The 16,123-nt window shown below is 39.1% G+C and overlaps 1 protein-coding gene across 14 annotated transcripts in view; it reads right to left on the minus strand.

Annotated features, from left to right (window-relative positions):
• SOX6 (SRY-box transcription factor 6) overlaps positions 1-16,123 on the minus strand; it is a 460,580-nt gene that overhangs the window by 269,259 nt on the left and 175,198 nt on the right. For 13 of the 14 annotated variants that reach the window (XM_082193371.1, XM_082193374.1, XM_082193373.1 and 10 more), the window contains one exon: positions 1,272-1,509. The exons of the other annotated variant lie outside the window; for it this stretch is intronic. In XM_082193371.1, the coding sequence (XP_082049497.1) occupies positions 1,272-1,505 (234 nt within the window). In that variant the 5' untranslated portion in view covers positions 1,506-1,509. The remainder of the gene's footprint in view (positions 1-1,271; positions 1,510-16,123) is intronic. 14 annotated transcript variants of the gene reach the window in all.

The raw sequence follows: 16,123 nt of genomic DNA on the forward strand, positions 1-16,123 counted from the left end.
TTCCACACCGTCCCCCCCATCCCATCTCCTTTTGAGTTCTTTACTATTCCTCTCTCCACTTTTCAAAGAACATAAAAGGTTCAGTTACTGTATAAGATATATGTTTGATCACATTTAATTTTTTAAGCTCCTAACACCTGGCTTCAGGGACACATTTTTCTCTCATCACACAGCCTGAGTAGATATTTGTACCTTGGGGGGACACAGCAGGTCTGGGAATCCTATTAGGAGTTCTCTCACAATTATGGGGAGGGGACACATTTTATCCAACTATCAGCACATCTGCTGCTGTGTATCTGAAGTTTGCAGGTTAACAAAGAGATAGAAATAATTTCCCACAAACTGATGTTTCACACGCGGCCTGAAAGAATGTTCCCTCACTATGTTTTATACAAGTTTCATTGTGTTAACCAAGCTGCTCTAGAGAGATGCCCTCCATTTAAAGCACTGGGTGCTTTTGTCCAAAGTCCAATTATAAGTATGAGGGATGAGAAGGAGATAACATGGCTTTTGCCATTCTCTCCTCTTCATTGCCAAGTAAAAATTACATTATTTAAGGTGTTTGATCATTGGTCCTGGAAAGAAGGTAGGTGAGACAAGAGTCACCTCTGCAGTGTAGGATTCCACTGGCAGGTCTGAAACCAATGAACTTAAAAGAACAACACATCAGTCATTAGAGTTGTGAAACCATACAAGACATGACATTATCTGCATGGTGAACGGGGTGTAACTCTTATCATGGCAGTAAGATCTCATACTAGGAAAGAGGCAATTAGCTTTGATGAGCTCAAATACACTTTAGAACAGCCTTTTCTAACCTCCAGGTGTTAGACTACAACTTCTACCTGCCCAGTCCGTATGGTCAATAGTCAAAGACAATGGGAGCTGTAGTCCAAGCATCTGGAGGCTGGTGGAAGCTGCTTTAGTTCCCTGAAGAAATTAGCATTACATTCAAGTGTATCAGCTCAGCCATCACTGACAGAGTCTTCATAGCCATGACCACAGACACAATACAATATTGATAAGGTGAAAGGTGCCAAGACTTAAATTAGGAAACGGAAAGAAAATGATGATAAACAGGGGCAATTTCCTTTTGGTGGTGAACTAATCCCATGGCTTCATTCCAGAAGACCTGTATACATATAAGAGGAACTGCTTAGCTTACTGACATTGATCTCTTACGCACTGTGTCATTTCAGTTTGAAAATATCATGATTAAGAAGAGTTGCCTAAAGCAACACTCCAAAGGTTGTCACAGATTTAGGACATACCATTCTATGCTGGGTTGAGATAACACTGTTCCAGTCAGCGTCTTGTTGGATTGTAGTGACTAGAGTTGGTAGCTCCTCGGAGTGAGGTTTGTTGTGCAATAGGGTGTGTAGAGGCAGATGGGAAGCCACAAGCTCTTCATTGTTGCCTTCTTCCTGCTCCTGTGATGCTAAGTCCTGGGTTGTTGCTTCCTCTCCATCAGCTGCAAATGGAGAGGTGGCCTGCTTGGAAGACATTCTTCTACAAGATAAGAAAAGGAAACACACAGATGCATTCTATTAAATTTAAAGACTAGGCTGCAAATACAACAAAAGGGAAAAAATAAAGTCAAAATAGGGAGAGGTCTTTTGCTTGCATAGGGTTTTAGTGTTCTGTTGGGAGCCACCCAGAGTGGCTGGGTTGGGCAGGGTATAAATAATAAAATTATTTATTATTATTATTATTATTATTATTATTATTATTATTATTATTATATCTACAGAGTGACTCTTTACATGTTTCAGTTGAGCTACTGCCAGATAAGCATGCATAGCACTGCAGCCTTAAAGGGTTTTACAAGCTGAACTAGGTAGTTGGGGAGCTAGAGTGGCTGAGGAAACCCAGCCAGATGGGCGGGGTGTAAATAATAAATTATTATTATTATTATTATTATTATTATTATTATTATTATTATTATTGCTACCATGTCCCAATCTAATTTACCATCATATCCCTAAACTAAGTGTGGTTTGCCAGGAGCCCAGGAGCAATATCAAAGGAAAGAATTAGTGTTTATAGTGGCACACCAGCTGATGCTGGCAAAATGCACTCCTAGGCATTGACAAAGATGGATCAAGGAGCACCCCTCACCTTAACAAAGCCTTGATCAAGACCAGGGATAGGCAACCTAAGATCTGGGGGCCTGGATGCGGCCCAATCACCTTCTCAATCTGGCTCGTGGACGGTCCGGGAATCAGCGTGTTTTTACATGAATAGAATGTGTGCTTTTATTTAAAATGCATCTCTGGGTTATTTGTGGGGCATAGAAATTTGTTCATTTTTTAAAAATTTCAAAATATAGTCCAGCTCCCCAGAAGATCTAAGGGATGGTGGACCGGCCCACGGCTGAAAAAGGTTCCTGACCCCTGATCAAGACACTACTGCAAAAATAAGAATTTGGGGTAGCTGGATTAAGTTCTCATCTTTCATGTGAATTTCAGATATAAACAAGTGAGTCCTCTGTGACTTAAACCCAGAGAAGGAAGTGGTTGGTGCAGCCAGAATAATCATATTGAAATACCAGAGGTATGTGATTTCTCCTACCCTTGATACCATAAAGGCTCCTAATGTAAATACACAGTTTTTCCTCACAACCCAAAGGTTTTTCCTGCATGTTCTCTTAATTTAAGTGAGTATGTGAGAACTGCCTATTTGAGTATTTGTACAATTAAGCCAGAAAGCCACTGATCACTTGATTATGGAATGTGCTCCCCTTGCAAAACAGAATCTATAAGCTACTATCTATGCTGCTCCAAATAAGCCCTATGCAGAGCATAATAAATAAATAAATGATCTGCCTCTTGAAGTTTGCATTACTTGTGTTCTAAAAATTAAGTTTCTAAAATAGTTTTCTATTTCATATTGTTCCTTTGCTACAAGGTGCGAAGAATTTGGAATACAATCAAATGTATTGGATCAATGATAAAGAAAGGTATGCATTTAAAATCTCTGCTTTATTCTAAGAAGAATATTTGATATTATCTTTTTTAGCCTTTTTCCACAAAGCAGACTCATGATAATGTTCAAAAATAATTATTTCAATAAAAACAGAAAATAAAAAAATGTTAATTTATGAAGAAACACGAAGACACACATAAGGTAAACTAACAGTTCAAATATATTAATGGGGACATATACTTAAGATATTCTTAAGAAAATTTAGAATATCTTTATTACAAAAACTGCATCAATAACTCAAGAATGAGGTTTCCACCTTAATTACTCTTTAATAATAATTGATTTCATACCATTTCCTTAAAAATGCGCAAATCAGTTAACAGAGGAAACCACATGAGCATTTTTCAAATTAGCAAATCATTAACTCAGTAGTACTGTTTCTATAGACAAATAATTACTGATTAAAGAGGATGGAAATCTGAGACTAACAGTTAAATTTACAGATCTGACACATGCTTTCATGAATATTACAGTGAAGGAAATATCAAGTGTAAAGAAAAATAATTAAGTTAATTCCAATTTAAACAGTAGTTTTTAATGTAACAGGCCAAGTTTCACATAGGATTTAACAGCTAATGCTAAATTTCTCACAATTAATGAGAAGAATCAGATTTAGTATCCTACAGTGAACAAAATTATTATTGGTTCAGCTAATCTAATTATATACATTTTAAAATAGAAGTATTACAGGCTGTTTGACATAAATCTGAAACATATCAAAACAGTGATACCTGTTATGCAATAATAATCATAACAACCACAAACCTTACAAATAATTTTAATGCTGACCTTTAGACTGTAAGTGCAAACCAAAGTACTGTCAATGACCAGAATTATCTTGATGTTATCACTGTATGTACTACACTAAACTAACAAAATAGCTGAATCCTGGAGGTTTATTTCAAACAGTCAGGACAAAAAAAAAAAAATCTCCAGTTTCAAATTCTAACTACTGCAGGATATTTTAACCATGACATTAGTGTTGCAGTCACAGGATCCTGATATTGGAAAGGGATAAGTCAGGACAAATATTTGGCATCAGTGTGCAAGACATACCACCTTATTTTAAACATGAAAGCTAAATGTACACTATTCTGATTACCAGCACAGTACAATTGTGAATAAATCTCCAGTGGTTTTAAGGCAATGGTGCATTTAAAACAGTTCTTAGAAGACGATTCTATTCACTTGAGCATTCGCAGGCATCTTCCAATTACAAACAGGGCTGACTTCTTCCAGAAGGAATAAGCTCTGGCTGCTTTTTTCAGTTTAAATTAATCATGACACAAACCCAGAAATGAAAATGTCTCTTAAGAATAATTCCAACTACAAACTGCACCAATGAATAACAGTGCACAATCCTAATTAAATGCAACTGTGCAGCTGTGAAAATAGGTTAAATCTGTCCAAAGCTATGAGATGGCTTTTAAAGGCTGGTTTGTTAGGGGGTGTTTTCTTAAGGAAGGCTGGGCTCTCGGTCTTAATCAGCCAATAAATTATTTCCTGCAATTACATTAAATAGAAAATTATCTTCAAATTGGGAATGTTAATTGAAAATCAAAATTCAGAGTGAAGTTTAGAAATTACATGCTGAATATAATTAATCTGGAAAGACTTCACCTCCGTTTCATAAACAGGATTTGGGTAATTCCTCAAGTGACCATTCTGAAAGCTACCGAGTTAACAGTGCAATTACAGTGGAAACATCTTTTCTTTCAATTTCATATTTGTTTATTTATACATACATATGTCAATGTTGATAAGGACGCAATAGTAAACAACTATTCAATGGACAGATAAATACACCTTAAACAATATATCTACTCAGGATACTTAAAAATAAATGTTAAACAGCATGAAAATGTTTCTTATCATAATTGCAAAGTTTTGCTACAAATCTAGTATATCTGTGCAGAAACACTTATATGCCCACCTTCTGATCTGTTTATCTATCTACACACAGACACATAATCTGCAGAATAAGACAGCACCAGATCCTGAAACTTCATAAGCTATTCCTATTTTTGTCACTGACAATACTGAATGTATCAGAACAGAGGATTCGAATCTGAGCATCATCTACCAAGAAGTGATGGTCCACCCATGATGTCAGGTGAAGCAACTGCCTCAGATGGCAGGAAGGCTTCCAGAAGGTTGCACAGAATGGAATGTGACTCTCGGGTATTTTTAAAAAGGGTTTCCCATCCCTGAAATACTGAGTCAGTGTTGCAATAAATACAGTGGTACCTCAGGTTACATACGCTTCAAGTTACAGATTCCGCTAACCCAGAAATATTACCTCGGGTTAAGAACTTTGCTTCAGGATGAGAAAAAGAAATCGTCCAGTGGCGCAGCAGCAGCGGGAGGCCCCATTTGCTAAAGTGGTGCTTCAGGTTAAGAATAGTTTCAGGTTAAGAACAGACCTCCAGAACGAATTAAGTACGTAACCAGAGGTATTACCGTAGTTAAATTGGCCTAGGCGCTAGTTATGCAGAATAAACAAAAGTCTGTTTGCATTTTATGATACCTATAGCGCCTGTCTTATAGACACTGCTATATTTATTGTAATGAACAAAATAAAAACACCACACCAAATACTCCTGAAATATGCTCTTTAGCTGCACTTTTGAAACTGCCTGAGCACTAAATAGAGCTATGGGTACTGTACAAACTTATGCTATTTGCACTCCAGCTGCTGCACTTTATCCCTATACGGATAAGAAATATACCAACTAGAGAAGGGAAGGGAGGAAGGAAGTGGATCCAGCAGGTAGACCTGCCCACCTGTCAATCAGCTGATGCCACCATGATATCTGGTGACTTAAAAAAAAAAGATGCAAATGTACAGACCGCAAAGTTATGACAAATCAGCTGATTGAGTTTCGTGAATCCTGGTCCACAGTGGGCCATAAGACCTGATGATTAGCCAACTGTACTTGTGAAGCCCCATAAAAAGTGCTTTGCAAGCCCTTGCCAAATGTGATGATCGGCTGACTTTAAGAGGTTGCAAAGCCAAGTTTGCAAGGCTTTGCAGGTGCCATCTTTCAGCTGCTTATTTGTGCCTGCAAAACCCATTTTGGCACAGCCATGTCTTTACCTGCCTCGTACCAGATGTCAGATGTAGGGCAGGTGCCAAATAGCATGATGTGCCAACTAGGCAGACCTATCAAGTCTAATTAGGACCATGGGCCAAACGTACCCCACCACTGAGGTACAGAATAGGCAGTCTGGGTGGGTGTTTTTTTAAAAAAACCAACAGCATGTCCCAGGTGGAAATAATGGGGGTGGAAGACGGGATGCCTCGATCATGACAAATCACGGACAGAAGGAGGTATGCTGTTGGAGGCGAGGGTGGTTTGGAGCCCTGGAATACCTGCTGTGCCACTTTGAGGACAAAGTCGCGGGCATTTGTGTCAAGCTTAATGCTATTGATGTTGATCCAGCATGCCATGGGGTATTTTATATTTTGAGCTTGGGGTTCCCTCTGTTAAACCCATGGGCAACGTGGTGCCCTCACACAGACACACTCTTTTGGCTCCTCCCATGGCCTCTCCCAATTCTTATTAGTATTTTTAAAATAAGTGTTTCTTTGCTTTGAATTAGGCTACATTTGGCGTGGGGAATCTGAGCATCACCAGTTATGTCGCTATTTTGTGTTGCCCTCAATGGTTTTTAAGATTTTCAAATAGGCCATAAAGGTTAGAACTTTCCTAAGCAATTGTTTCATGTTGTGGTACTAATTTAACCACTGAAGCTGCAATTTGAAGGGAGGGGCTTCTTAACCCTTTCCCCCTTATGCCATATTGCTGCCCAAAACCACTCTACACAAAATTGAGTTATATATTTATTTTTTTACCCAGTGAGATTAAGCCAGCTTTGGGAGAGTGATTTTCAGCATGAGTGTGGTATAAGAGGGAAGGGAGAAGAAGCCTATTTCTTCCCACAGTGGTCTTCCCTTTCAAACTTCTTTTTTTTTTTTGGAGGGGGGGACTGTTGAAAAAGAATCACAGGACCATGTGGAATAATAAAGTTCCATTCTAGAGAATAGAGCCACTAAGGGGAGCACAACTGGGATCTTGAAGAACTTAATAAAGTTTGTAAAAACGGGTTTATGACCATGTACATCTGGGCGGAATCTGTGGTCCTCCAGATGTGGAGGCAGTAGATTTCCCATCATGCTTCACTACCAGTCATCTTAGTTGGTAGTGAGGGGAGCTGTAAGTCCAGCAACATCTGGAAGGGCAAGGGTTCCTCAACCCAGATCAACATGATCCTAAGGTATTTTCTGGCATTCTCAGTACTGTTTAAAAAAATAAAAATGCAAATCACCCCTATTCTAAAAGTGGTTTGACATTGTGCCACTTTTTCGTTTACCTAATATTATTTTTGTGCGTAACAAATTTATAATGACAGTGAAATCAGTTCTTTTCTAGAAGTTGTTTTTTCCCAAAAAATTATTTTTTTAAAAAAGAATCCCTCGCCACTTATAACCCCTGAAAACAGGGATTTATAATGGAAGTGCTGACACAACCCTAACTAAAGCGGCGCAAATGGTGCTGCTATAATACACAAAATCAAGTTCTATTATTCTAAACTCTTCTCACTTGTGGGGTTTTTCTTTACTGTGCTCCCAGACAAACTGCTGAAGCATGAAAAATTTAAATGCAATCAAATGGATCCAATTCCACTTTCCTAGAAACAAGTGTCTACAGTGGTACAGTCGTAAAAGGAGAGGCATCCAATTTGTCTGATGCTCGTTTTTAAAAATCTGTTTATAATACTGTGCAGTAGAGGAATAAGAGGAAATTACAGCCACTGCATTAAGTGACTGTCAGGGGGGATACATTGTATGACATTGAGGGGACATTGGAGGGAGGTACAAAAGCATTGCTGTAATAAACTGCATGACACCATGCCATGCTGAGATGTGAAGGGTCCCCACAAGATAGATACATATATACATACATATATGTATGTATGTATATATGTACACACATACGTACATACGTACATACAAACAAACACGTACATACAAACAAACACATACGTACATACAAACAAACAAACAAACAAATGTACATACATACATACATACATACATAGGAAGAAGGAAGGAAGGCAGGAAGATAAGTATGTATGTAATTTGGTTAATTCTGCAAGCAGATAACCTGTGACTCTTGCACAGAGGTTCTCTACCTGGTGTCAATTCTGCACATACAAAATTCATCCATTATACATGTGAAAGCAAACCATTGTACATGTGAAAGTTTGCTTGTCTGGTAAAAGCTGCTGACCCAGGTAAAGACAAGACTTCACAAAAGTAATCTTTATTCCTGTCCCTTTTGTAAGAAGCCTGAGCTTATAGAAACTTTCCATCCAGTGTGTCTTTCAAATAATCCAAAGTGCACTTTCAGAATTGCTAGATGGCATTTGGAATTCCCACAGCATATGGGGGAAATACCTCTAATAAGTTATCCAATGAATGAACAAACAGAAACAAAATTCACAATGTCAGTAAAAGTGTTCTGACAAAATAATTATGTTGTGATACTAATAGCACTCCTCTTATTGGAAGCCATATAGCATCCCTCATGTGGAAAGGCTGAACTGCAAAGCAATACAAAATACTGTAGGCTGTAGGAACGTGATATTGAAATCGGGTTTTTTTGGCCTCAATCTAGCACCCTTGCCCAAGGAACAATTTGCCAGATATATTAGTCCAGGACATTTCTTCAAACCCAGTAAATATTATTACTGTTAGAGCCAGCAATGATGGCTTGCCCTCTTATCATGGATGACCTGCTACAAACCTCACATTTCTTCAATTAACAACCTGGTCTGGACTGTCACCTTCTTTCAGCCAGCAGTGCTCTCTGCACTACTGCTGTGATTTCCATTCCTGCTCCTAGGCTGGTTTTAAACCATAAATTTCTCTCTGCAAAGTACAGAACTCTAAAATCACCTACCTCCACTGTTGAATCAGGTTTCCTTACTAAGCTATTCAACATTACCACCTAACCACTGGTATCTGCAGCATGTTACAGCTGGACCTGGTTAAGAGTTCTGGTTCCTGAGTCTCTTTGGGTCTGATCTTTGGGCCTCAATCCTTCAATTAGCATCTATGCCCCCATCCTTCTAATGCAGGGACAGCCAAGTGGTACCTCCAAATACTTTGGACTGCAGCTGCATTCAGGTGTGGGGCTTAATGCTTAGTTTTATTAGTTGTAATGACAGCATTTCAGTCTCATTTTCTAATGTTACTTTTCACACTGTTGCATTATGGAACCATGACTTTTTCCTCAACATACTGCCATGCTGTGCTAAATTTTAAATCATGGGAAAGAACCGTATGCTGGGACACTGCTACAAATTTTGCCACGTGAATGTACAATACAAAACTCCCATGATTTCCCAAGTTAATGGGATTGTTGTTGTTTTTTCCTGGAAATCATTGACATGGAAATGAGCACTGAACTTCTACTAGATTTCCAGAAGTGGGTTTTACATATGAAGAAATTATCAGGGAAGGATATGCCAGGAAAAGAGAATGAAGTCCTGTTTGTACACAACCTACAACTCCCAACATACCTGACTGCTAGCAATGGAGCCTGAAGCTGATGTCCTAAACATCTGGAGGGCACCATATTGGCTACCACTGGTTTAATGGATTCAGACTCACACTGCACCAGGTAATATAAAAATGCAGATGCTAATGTTCCTAAGACTCAAGAGTGAACTATACCACTTCAGTCTGCAGCGAAAGATTGTGGATTTTAATGCTACCCCCCACCAAAAAAGGAAAAAAATGTAATAAGGAAATTAGTGAATTAGAAGAAACATTTTCCCCAACCTTCTCCATGTTGTGTTATTTTTCTACTTGCAAGGTAAGGTGATCTTATGGAGTTGTTAAAAAATGTTTTGTGCACCTGTGATTTTAATGGCACTGTCTGTTATGTACTCCGTCACTTCTGTTCCATGAATAGATCCAGACGGGTGTAGCTTCACTTGTTTCAGCGAATCAGCAGTCATTTATTTTGCTCTGGAAACAGCTCCACAAACCAGACATAGAAATTATTTGCTACATCTGTGCCCTAGAAGAGTACCCATTTCCAGGAAGCATGGCTTAATTAGAATGAGAAAATGGAAATCTTAATCTTGGTGCCAGATTATTTGGAACCCTGACTCTGCCAAAATGTATTATCTAGCCATAAATTCAGAAACATAATGAATTGCTGAAGTAATGCTCTAATCCACCTGACATTTAATAACAAATAATTACTTCCTTAAATTATAACGCATGGTATCCAATTACAAGGGGCATACATGACAGGGACGAGACCTTACAGGAGTGGCTGCCTATACAGCGGGATTTGTATCCTGACACGTAATTCCCAAACAGAAAACTATGACAATGATGTTTGGTTCAGCAGTTTGCACAAGAAATTCTGTAATTTTGTTTGTTGTTTACTTCTGGTATCTCAGCATTTGGCTGTTTTTCAGTAAACTCATGTAAGGCTACAACCCATAGCTATGTCTACTCAGAAGTCCCATTAAATTCAATGGGTCTCACTTCTAGGTAAGTGAGAGTGTATTATGAAACAGGTATAATAAAAACAGCTATGGGAAAAAAAGAAGAATATATGCTTAGATAAGTGATGTGTATGGTGGGGAGAAGGGTGGGGAGAGAATTCCCTCATAACTAGAACTCAGGGCCATCCAATTATCTGAAAGCTGGAAGATTCATGACAGACCAAAGAAAATAGTTCTCCATCTTCCACACTGTGCCCCCATCAAATTTACTTTATGCAACATTCAGACACCAAGTCCTGCTTTATTTTACTCTCCCTGTGCCCCTGACATGGTTCCACCTGTTGAGTGGTGGGGCCAGTCCTGAACAGTGTACATGAAGGTAAGTAGAAAGTGGGGTAGGAGTGAAGCCAATGTGGATGTCATGCATAAATTGGGAGGCGGGGCCGTTTTTCAGGTCAGAACGCAACACCCGATGTGCTGAAGACTAGTGAAACACTGATCGTACAACTCAGAACTCCAGAAGTTAATATTTTCTGCAGTTTATATTTAGCTGATAATATTCCTGTCACTTTATTTATACAGCCTAAGCTTGTTCTTTGGGCTGGAGCTCGTATGCCTCGGAATGCTTTGACTCATGAATTGTTTCTCCTGATAATGTTACATCATGTAACTACCTCTGTTTAAGTGGTTAGTATTAGCTTCTCTGTGCTGCCTGCCTTTAAAGTCGTATGACTCTGCCATGTGTCTCTGCATATCTGATTTCTTACTGACACGCACACAGATTGAGAGAAAGACAGACAGAGCCTTCAGCTAGAAATTTTCTAATTGGGAACAATAGTAAGAGTGCTGGCAACAGACTGAGCAACAGTCCTTGCTCTGCTTTTACTTGCTTCTTTGGCAGCCATTGTAACAAAACAGAAAGTATACATAAAAACTGTATAGACCATTAGTATTAAAAGGAGGGAGTGACAGTTAACCACTACTATGAGTTCTAGGTAACATAAATAATCACCTGCCCTTGTTGAAGTTCTACCAGAAAAACCCAAAATCCTAAAAATCCTTGGATTGTTATATTTTGAGGCAATAGCTGAAAATAACTGCATTGTTTTATCCCTGGCATGTATACCACCCTAGGCTCCTTTGGGAGGAAATGTGGGAAATAAATTTAATAAATAAATAAAACAGCTCTCAAGGAAACTCAACAGAACTGTTTTTGAAGAGGAGTAAACAAACAAAAAAATATTAAATTATGTGGGGTTGTGAAAGATATTTGAAATCCATATTTCTTCCAAATTCATCAGCTGAAGGTACCTTTATGTGCTTTGTCTTATCTACGTGGCTTTCAGGAGTGGAGTAAAGCTGAAGGGACAGACTGCATCACATTAAGACACAGTCAATGATATATATATATATATATATATATATATATATATATATATATATATGCAGGTTTTGGTGTCTTCGGGTGTCTTCCCGTGTAAGAGTCGGGGTGTCTGTGCGACGTTTCGACGAGGTCTCACTCGTCATCTTCAGGCTGGTGCTTTCGGCTTCTTGTTACTGGAATAGAGCAGAATCTGGTGTTTGAGTTCCTATAAATACTGTTGAGGGGTGTGGTGTATAGCCTCCAACGTTCTGGGCAGAGAGGAAGTTCCTAGATTAGTGTGCCTCTTCTTCTTTTGTTCCTTAATTACTTGAGGGATATCTTGAGTGATTTCCCTCAAGTAATTAAGGATATCCCTCAAGTAATTAAGTAATTAAGGATATCCCTCAAGATATCCCTCAAGTAATTAAGGAACAAAAGAAGAAGAGGCACACTAATCTAGGAACTTCCTCTCTGCCCAGAACGTTGGAGGCTATACACCACACCCCTCAACAGTATTTATAGGAACTCAAACACCAGATTCTGCTCTATTCCAGTAACAAGAAGCCGAAAGCACCAGCCTGAAGATGACGAGTGAGACCTCGTCGAAACGTCGCACAGACACCCCGACTCTTACACGGGAAGACACCCGAAGACACCAAAACCTGCATTCCTGTACCCGTGAAAATCTACGAAAGCATATATATATATATATATATATATATATATATATATATATATATATGCAGGTTTTGGTGTCTTCGGGTGTCTTCCCGTGTAAGAGTCGGGGTGTCTGTGCGACGTTTCGACGAGGTCTCACTCGTCATCTTCAGGCTGGTGCTTTCGGCTTCTTGTTACTGGAACAGAGCAGAGTCTGGTGTTTGAGTTCCTATAAATACTGTTGAGGGGTGTGGTGTATAGCCTCCAACGTTCTGGGCAGAAAGGAAGTTCCTAGATTAGTGTGCCTTTTCTTCTTTTGTTCCTTACAGACACCCCGACTCTTACACGGGAAGACACCCGAAGACACCAAAACCTGCATTCCTGTACCCGTGAAAATCTACGAAAGCAAATATATATATATATATATATATATATATATATATATATATATATAATGCAAAACACTTCTTTCTTCTCAGCAAAACACTTTTCTTGTCCACTATCTTAAAAACTGATTCCCAGCACTTCATTCTACATCTCAGCAATACCTTTTGTTCCAGATCAGCAAATAAAGTGTCAATTTCAAGCGTATCTGTAATCACTTTCTAGTAAAACACCAAATTAGTACCTTGGTCCAAAATGAAACAATGGGAGCTACAGTGCAGTTGCAGATTGTTAGTTTACTTTAAAGCCTACTATGCAAGCATGGTATTTCTGATTCAACAGAGGTTACACAAGCAACAAAGCAGTTAAATATAGGTGCCAAACCACACTGCCAGGAGCTCTTAGTACTGTGAGGCAGTGTTACCTGACACCTTGCTGAACGTAAAATTACTTGTTTCTGCAACTGAGGACAATCAAATTGTCACCTTCCATTGTAATAATGCACAACTGGTGATCAGCTAAGTGCAAACATAATTACCACAAAGCTACTAAGAGAAAATGTAAATCTTTCTCAAGAATAAACACATCCGTCCAGCTATCCAAAGATGTCTTCATTTTAATGTCCAATAGCATGTGGAAATTCAGAAGCTAGCAAATGGGGAGAGGGCATCGTAAGAATACTTTTGTTGTTGCTATATTTGGACACTAAGCCTTGTGGATAGCCTCCTACGGCTCAGGGGTAACATATAGCATGGGCATCACAAAAGACACATTTAATGATAATTATTATAATTTTCTCTACCAGCTATGTATGCTTACAAACTGTGATACAAAGCCAGGCCTGCCTGTTCCCATACCCCTCAACTGTCCCGATTTTTCATGCAAAGCACAGTGATCATTTTGGGTGCCATGATCTCACCCCAAAAACTTTTCTGGATTTACAATTTCATGTTGGTCACATCACTCGTGCAGGAGTGCAGCCCCAGAAGAGAGTGTCCTGGTTTTTCACACCCTCAATGTGTTGGAAGATATGCTGTTCCCAAGCTCAGTAGACCAGAGGCAAAACCAGCACACACTAGAGCAGAGCTTTCCAAACTTTTCATGTTGGTGAAAACTTTTTAGACATGCATCATTTTGCAACATAGTAATTCAGCTTTACCAGCAAACGGGAGGTTGAACAGCCCTGGGAGGAGCACGGTGAGCATTCGCGCAACACACAGTTTGAAAAGTTCTGCACTACAGTGACAGTGCCTTCTATTTGAGACCTTATTTCTAGCATTCAGCACTATCAAACTCCAAACCAAAACAACTTGCTGATTTGGTGGCCAAGCTCTGCAACAACTCCTGTCATTCCTGTATAAGCATTCTGTTTGCTTTCCTAGCGTGCTCTCTCTCTCTCTCTCTCTCTCTCTCTCTCTGTGTGTGTGTGTGCGTGTGCATGTACACACAGAGAGACACTCACTCACAACTGTACTCCTCTAGTGAAGCAGCCCTGACATATTAATGCCAACTGCTTGTAGCCCATACTGTGCGACTAACGAAGGTGCTGTACAATATTGCAAACAAGTCAAACATTAACTTTGACCAAGTAATTTCACCCAGGTCATTGATGCCTAGTTTTGTTTTTGTTTGCTTAATTACTAGAAAGCACATATGGATGTTTACTTCTCCAGATTAATATGTTGAGAAACTGCACACATATGCAGGTTTTCAAAATACACAATACAGTGGTATCTTGAAATAAAGGAAAACTCAGTACACTAAATATCTATGAGTCAACTTCAAATCACAGTAGGCTAGGCAGGCAAAATTAACAGTGCCCGCCTTCACGTTGGAATTTGTGACTTGGGCTAAAACAGCCTTCAGTGAGTAATAAAAATAGCTCTGTGCCTCACATTTACTGAACCACACAACATGATATCTTACAGACATCCAGGACCATTCTTCCCTAGAGAGACTGAAGACTTTTACAGACCCTGCACCAGATTCACTAGTGAAATGTAATTACTGTTAAGAATAAAATATAAAACTTTCCTGAGTAGAAACTAACCTCCTGTATAAAACATGAAGTATATTAAACAGCATCTCTTTTAGTAGAAAAGACAACAAGGAACTTCCACACATAAAATGTGCACTGCTTAGTTGAAGAGGAAATTTGAGGGTTTCCTCACAATCTCACTTGCATTAATAAATGACATACTTCTCAGAACAACAAACAGATGGCATGTTTCTAACTGCCCTCAAGACATGCAAATAGAGGCAATAAGTAAATAGCACAAGTAGCATTAAAGCTGATATAAAAAATACCCCCCCCCCATTTACCACAGTTATAAACAACACACACAATCTGACAATTAATCTCCCACTAAACAGAACATTAGTACATGGAAATGATCAGCGGTGGCTGGTGCCCATTGGGACTTGTAAGGCAGAAGGCAAGGAGGCAGTAGATGAGGTCCTGCCCAATGCTGGGCAGAGTGAACTAGTTCTAGTTTTTTCTCCATCCTCCTCCCTGATCAGTTGTACAGGGGCAACACTACTTGGTTGTAAGAAGGCAGACAGGTGAGGGATGGATGGGAACAGATGGAGGTTGGTGGGGTAATGCCCTATTTGCCCAAATGGACCAGCTTCTACCAGAAATTGCTGCTGTGGCCTAGCAATACTTAGGAAATTTGATTTTGCAAATTCTGATTACTATGTGAATCCAAACTTAATAATCTACTAGCTTTTGGAACTCCTGAATATTCAGCTGCAGTTTGGGGTTCAAAATTTTATCAAAATATGTTCATGAATGCACATTCTGGGAGAACATACACTTAGAAATGCATATAGAGAGAAAATAGGTATATAAAATATATATTTAATTGTGTGTTTATATGCAAGTTTTCCTGCAGATTCTTTAAAAAAAACACAAACAACCCAACAACCTCTGATTCATGAGGAACTGTGATTGGAGAGAAGTGAAAATGACACAGACTAGAAATAGAGTGAGCTGACAATTCCGACATTGCTCCAATACTGTCACCATATTTTAAATTTCTGAATAGTTACATATATCAATTGGTGCTAAGGCCAAATGGATGCTTTCACCTATGTGGTGAAGCATATAGCTACAGCCACTCTGTGACAGGACTTGCTTGGATGTGGCAAAGTATACAATCCTGAGAGAACTATGCTGGCTAGCAATTTGGCTACCAAGCCAAA

This window comes from Podarcis vaucheri, assembly GCF_965113315.1.
Source record: "Podarcis vaucheri genome assembly, chromosome: 1".
NCBI classification, from domain to species: Eukaryota; Metazoa; Chordata; class Lepidosauria; order Squamata; family Lacertidae; genus Podarcis; species Podarcis vaucheri.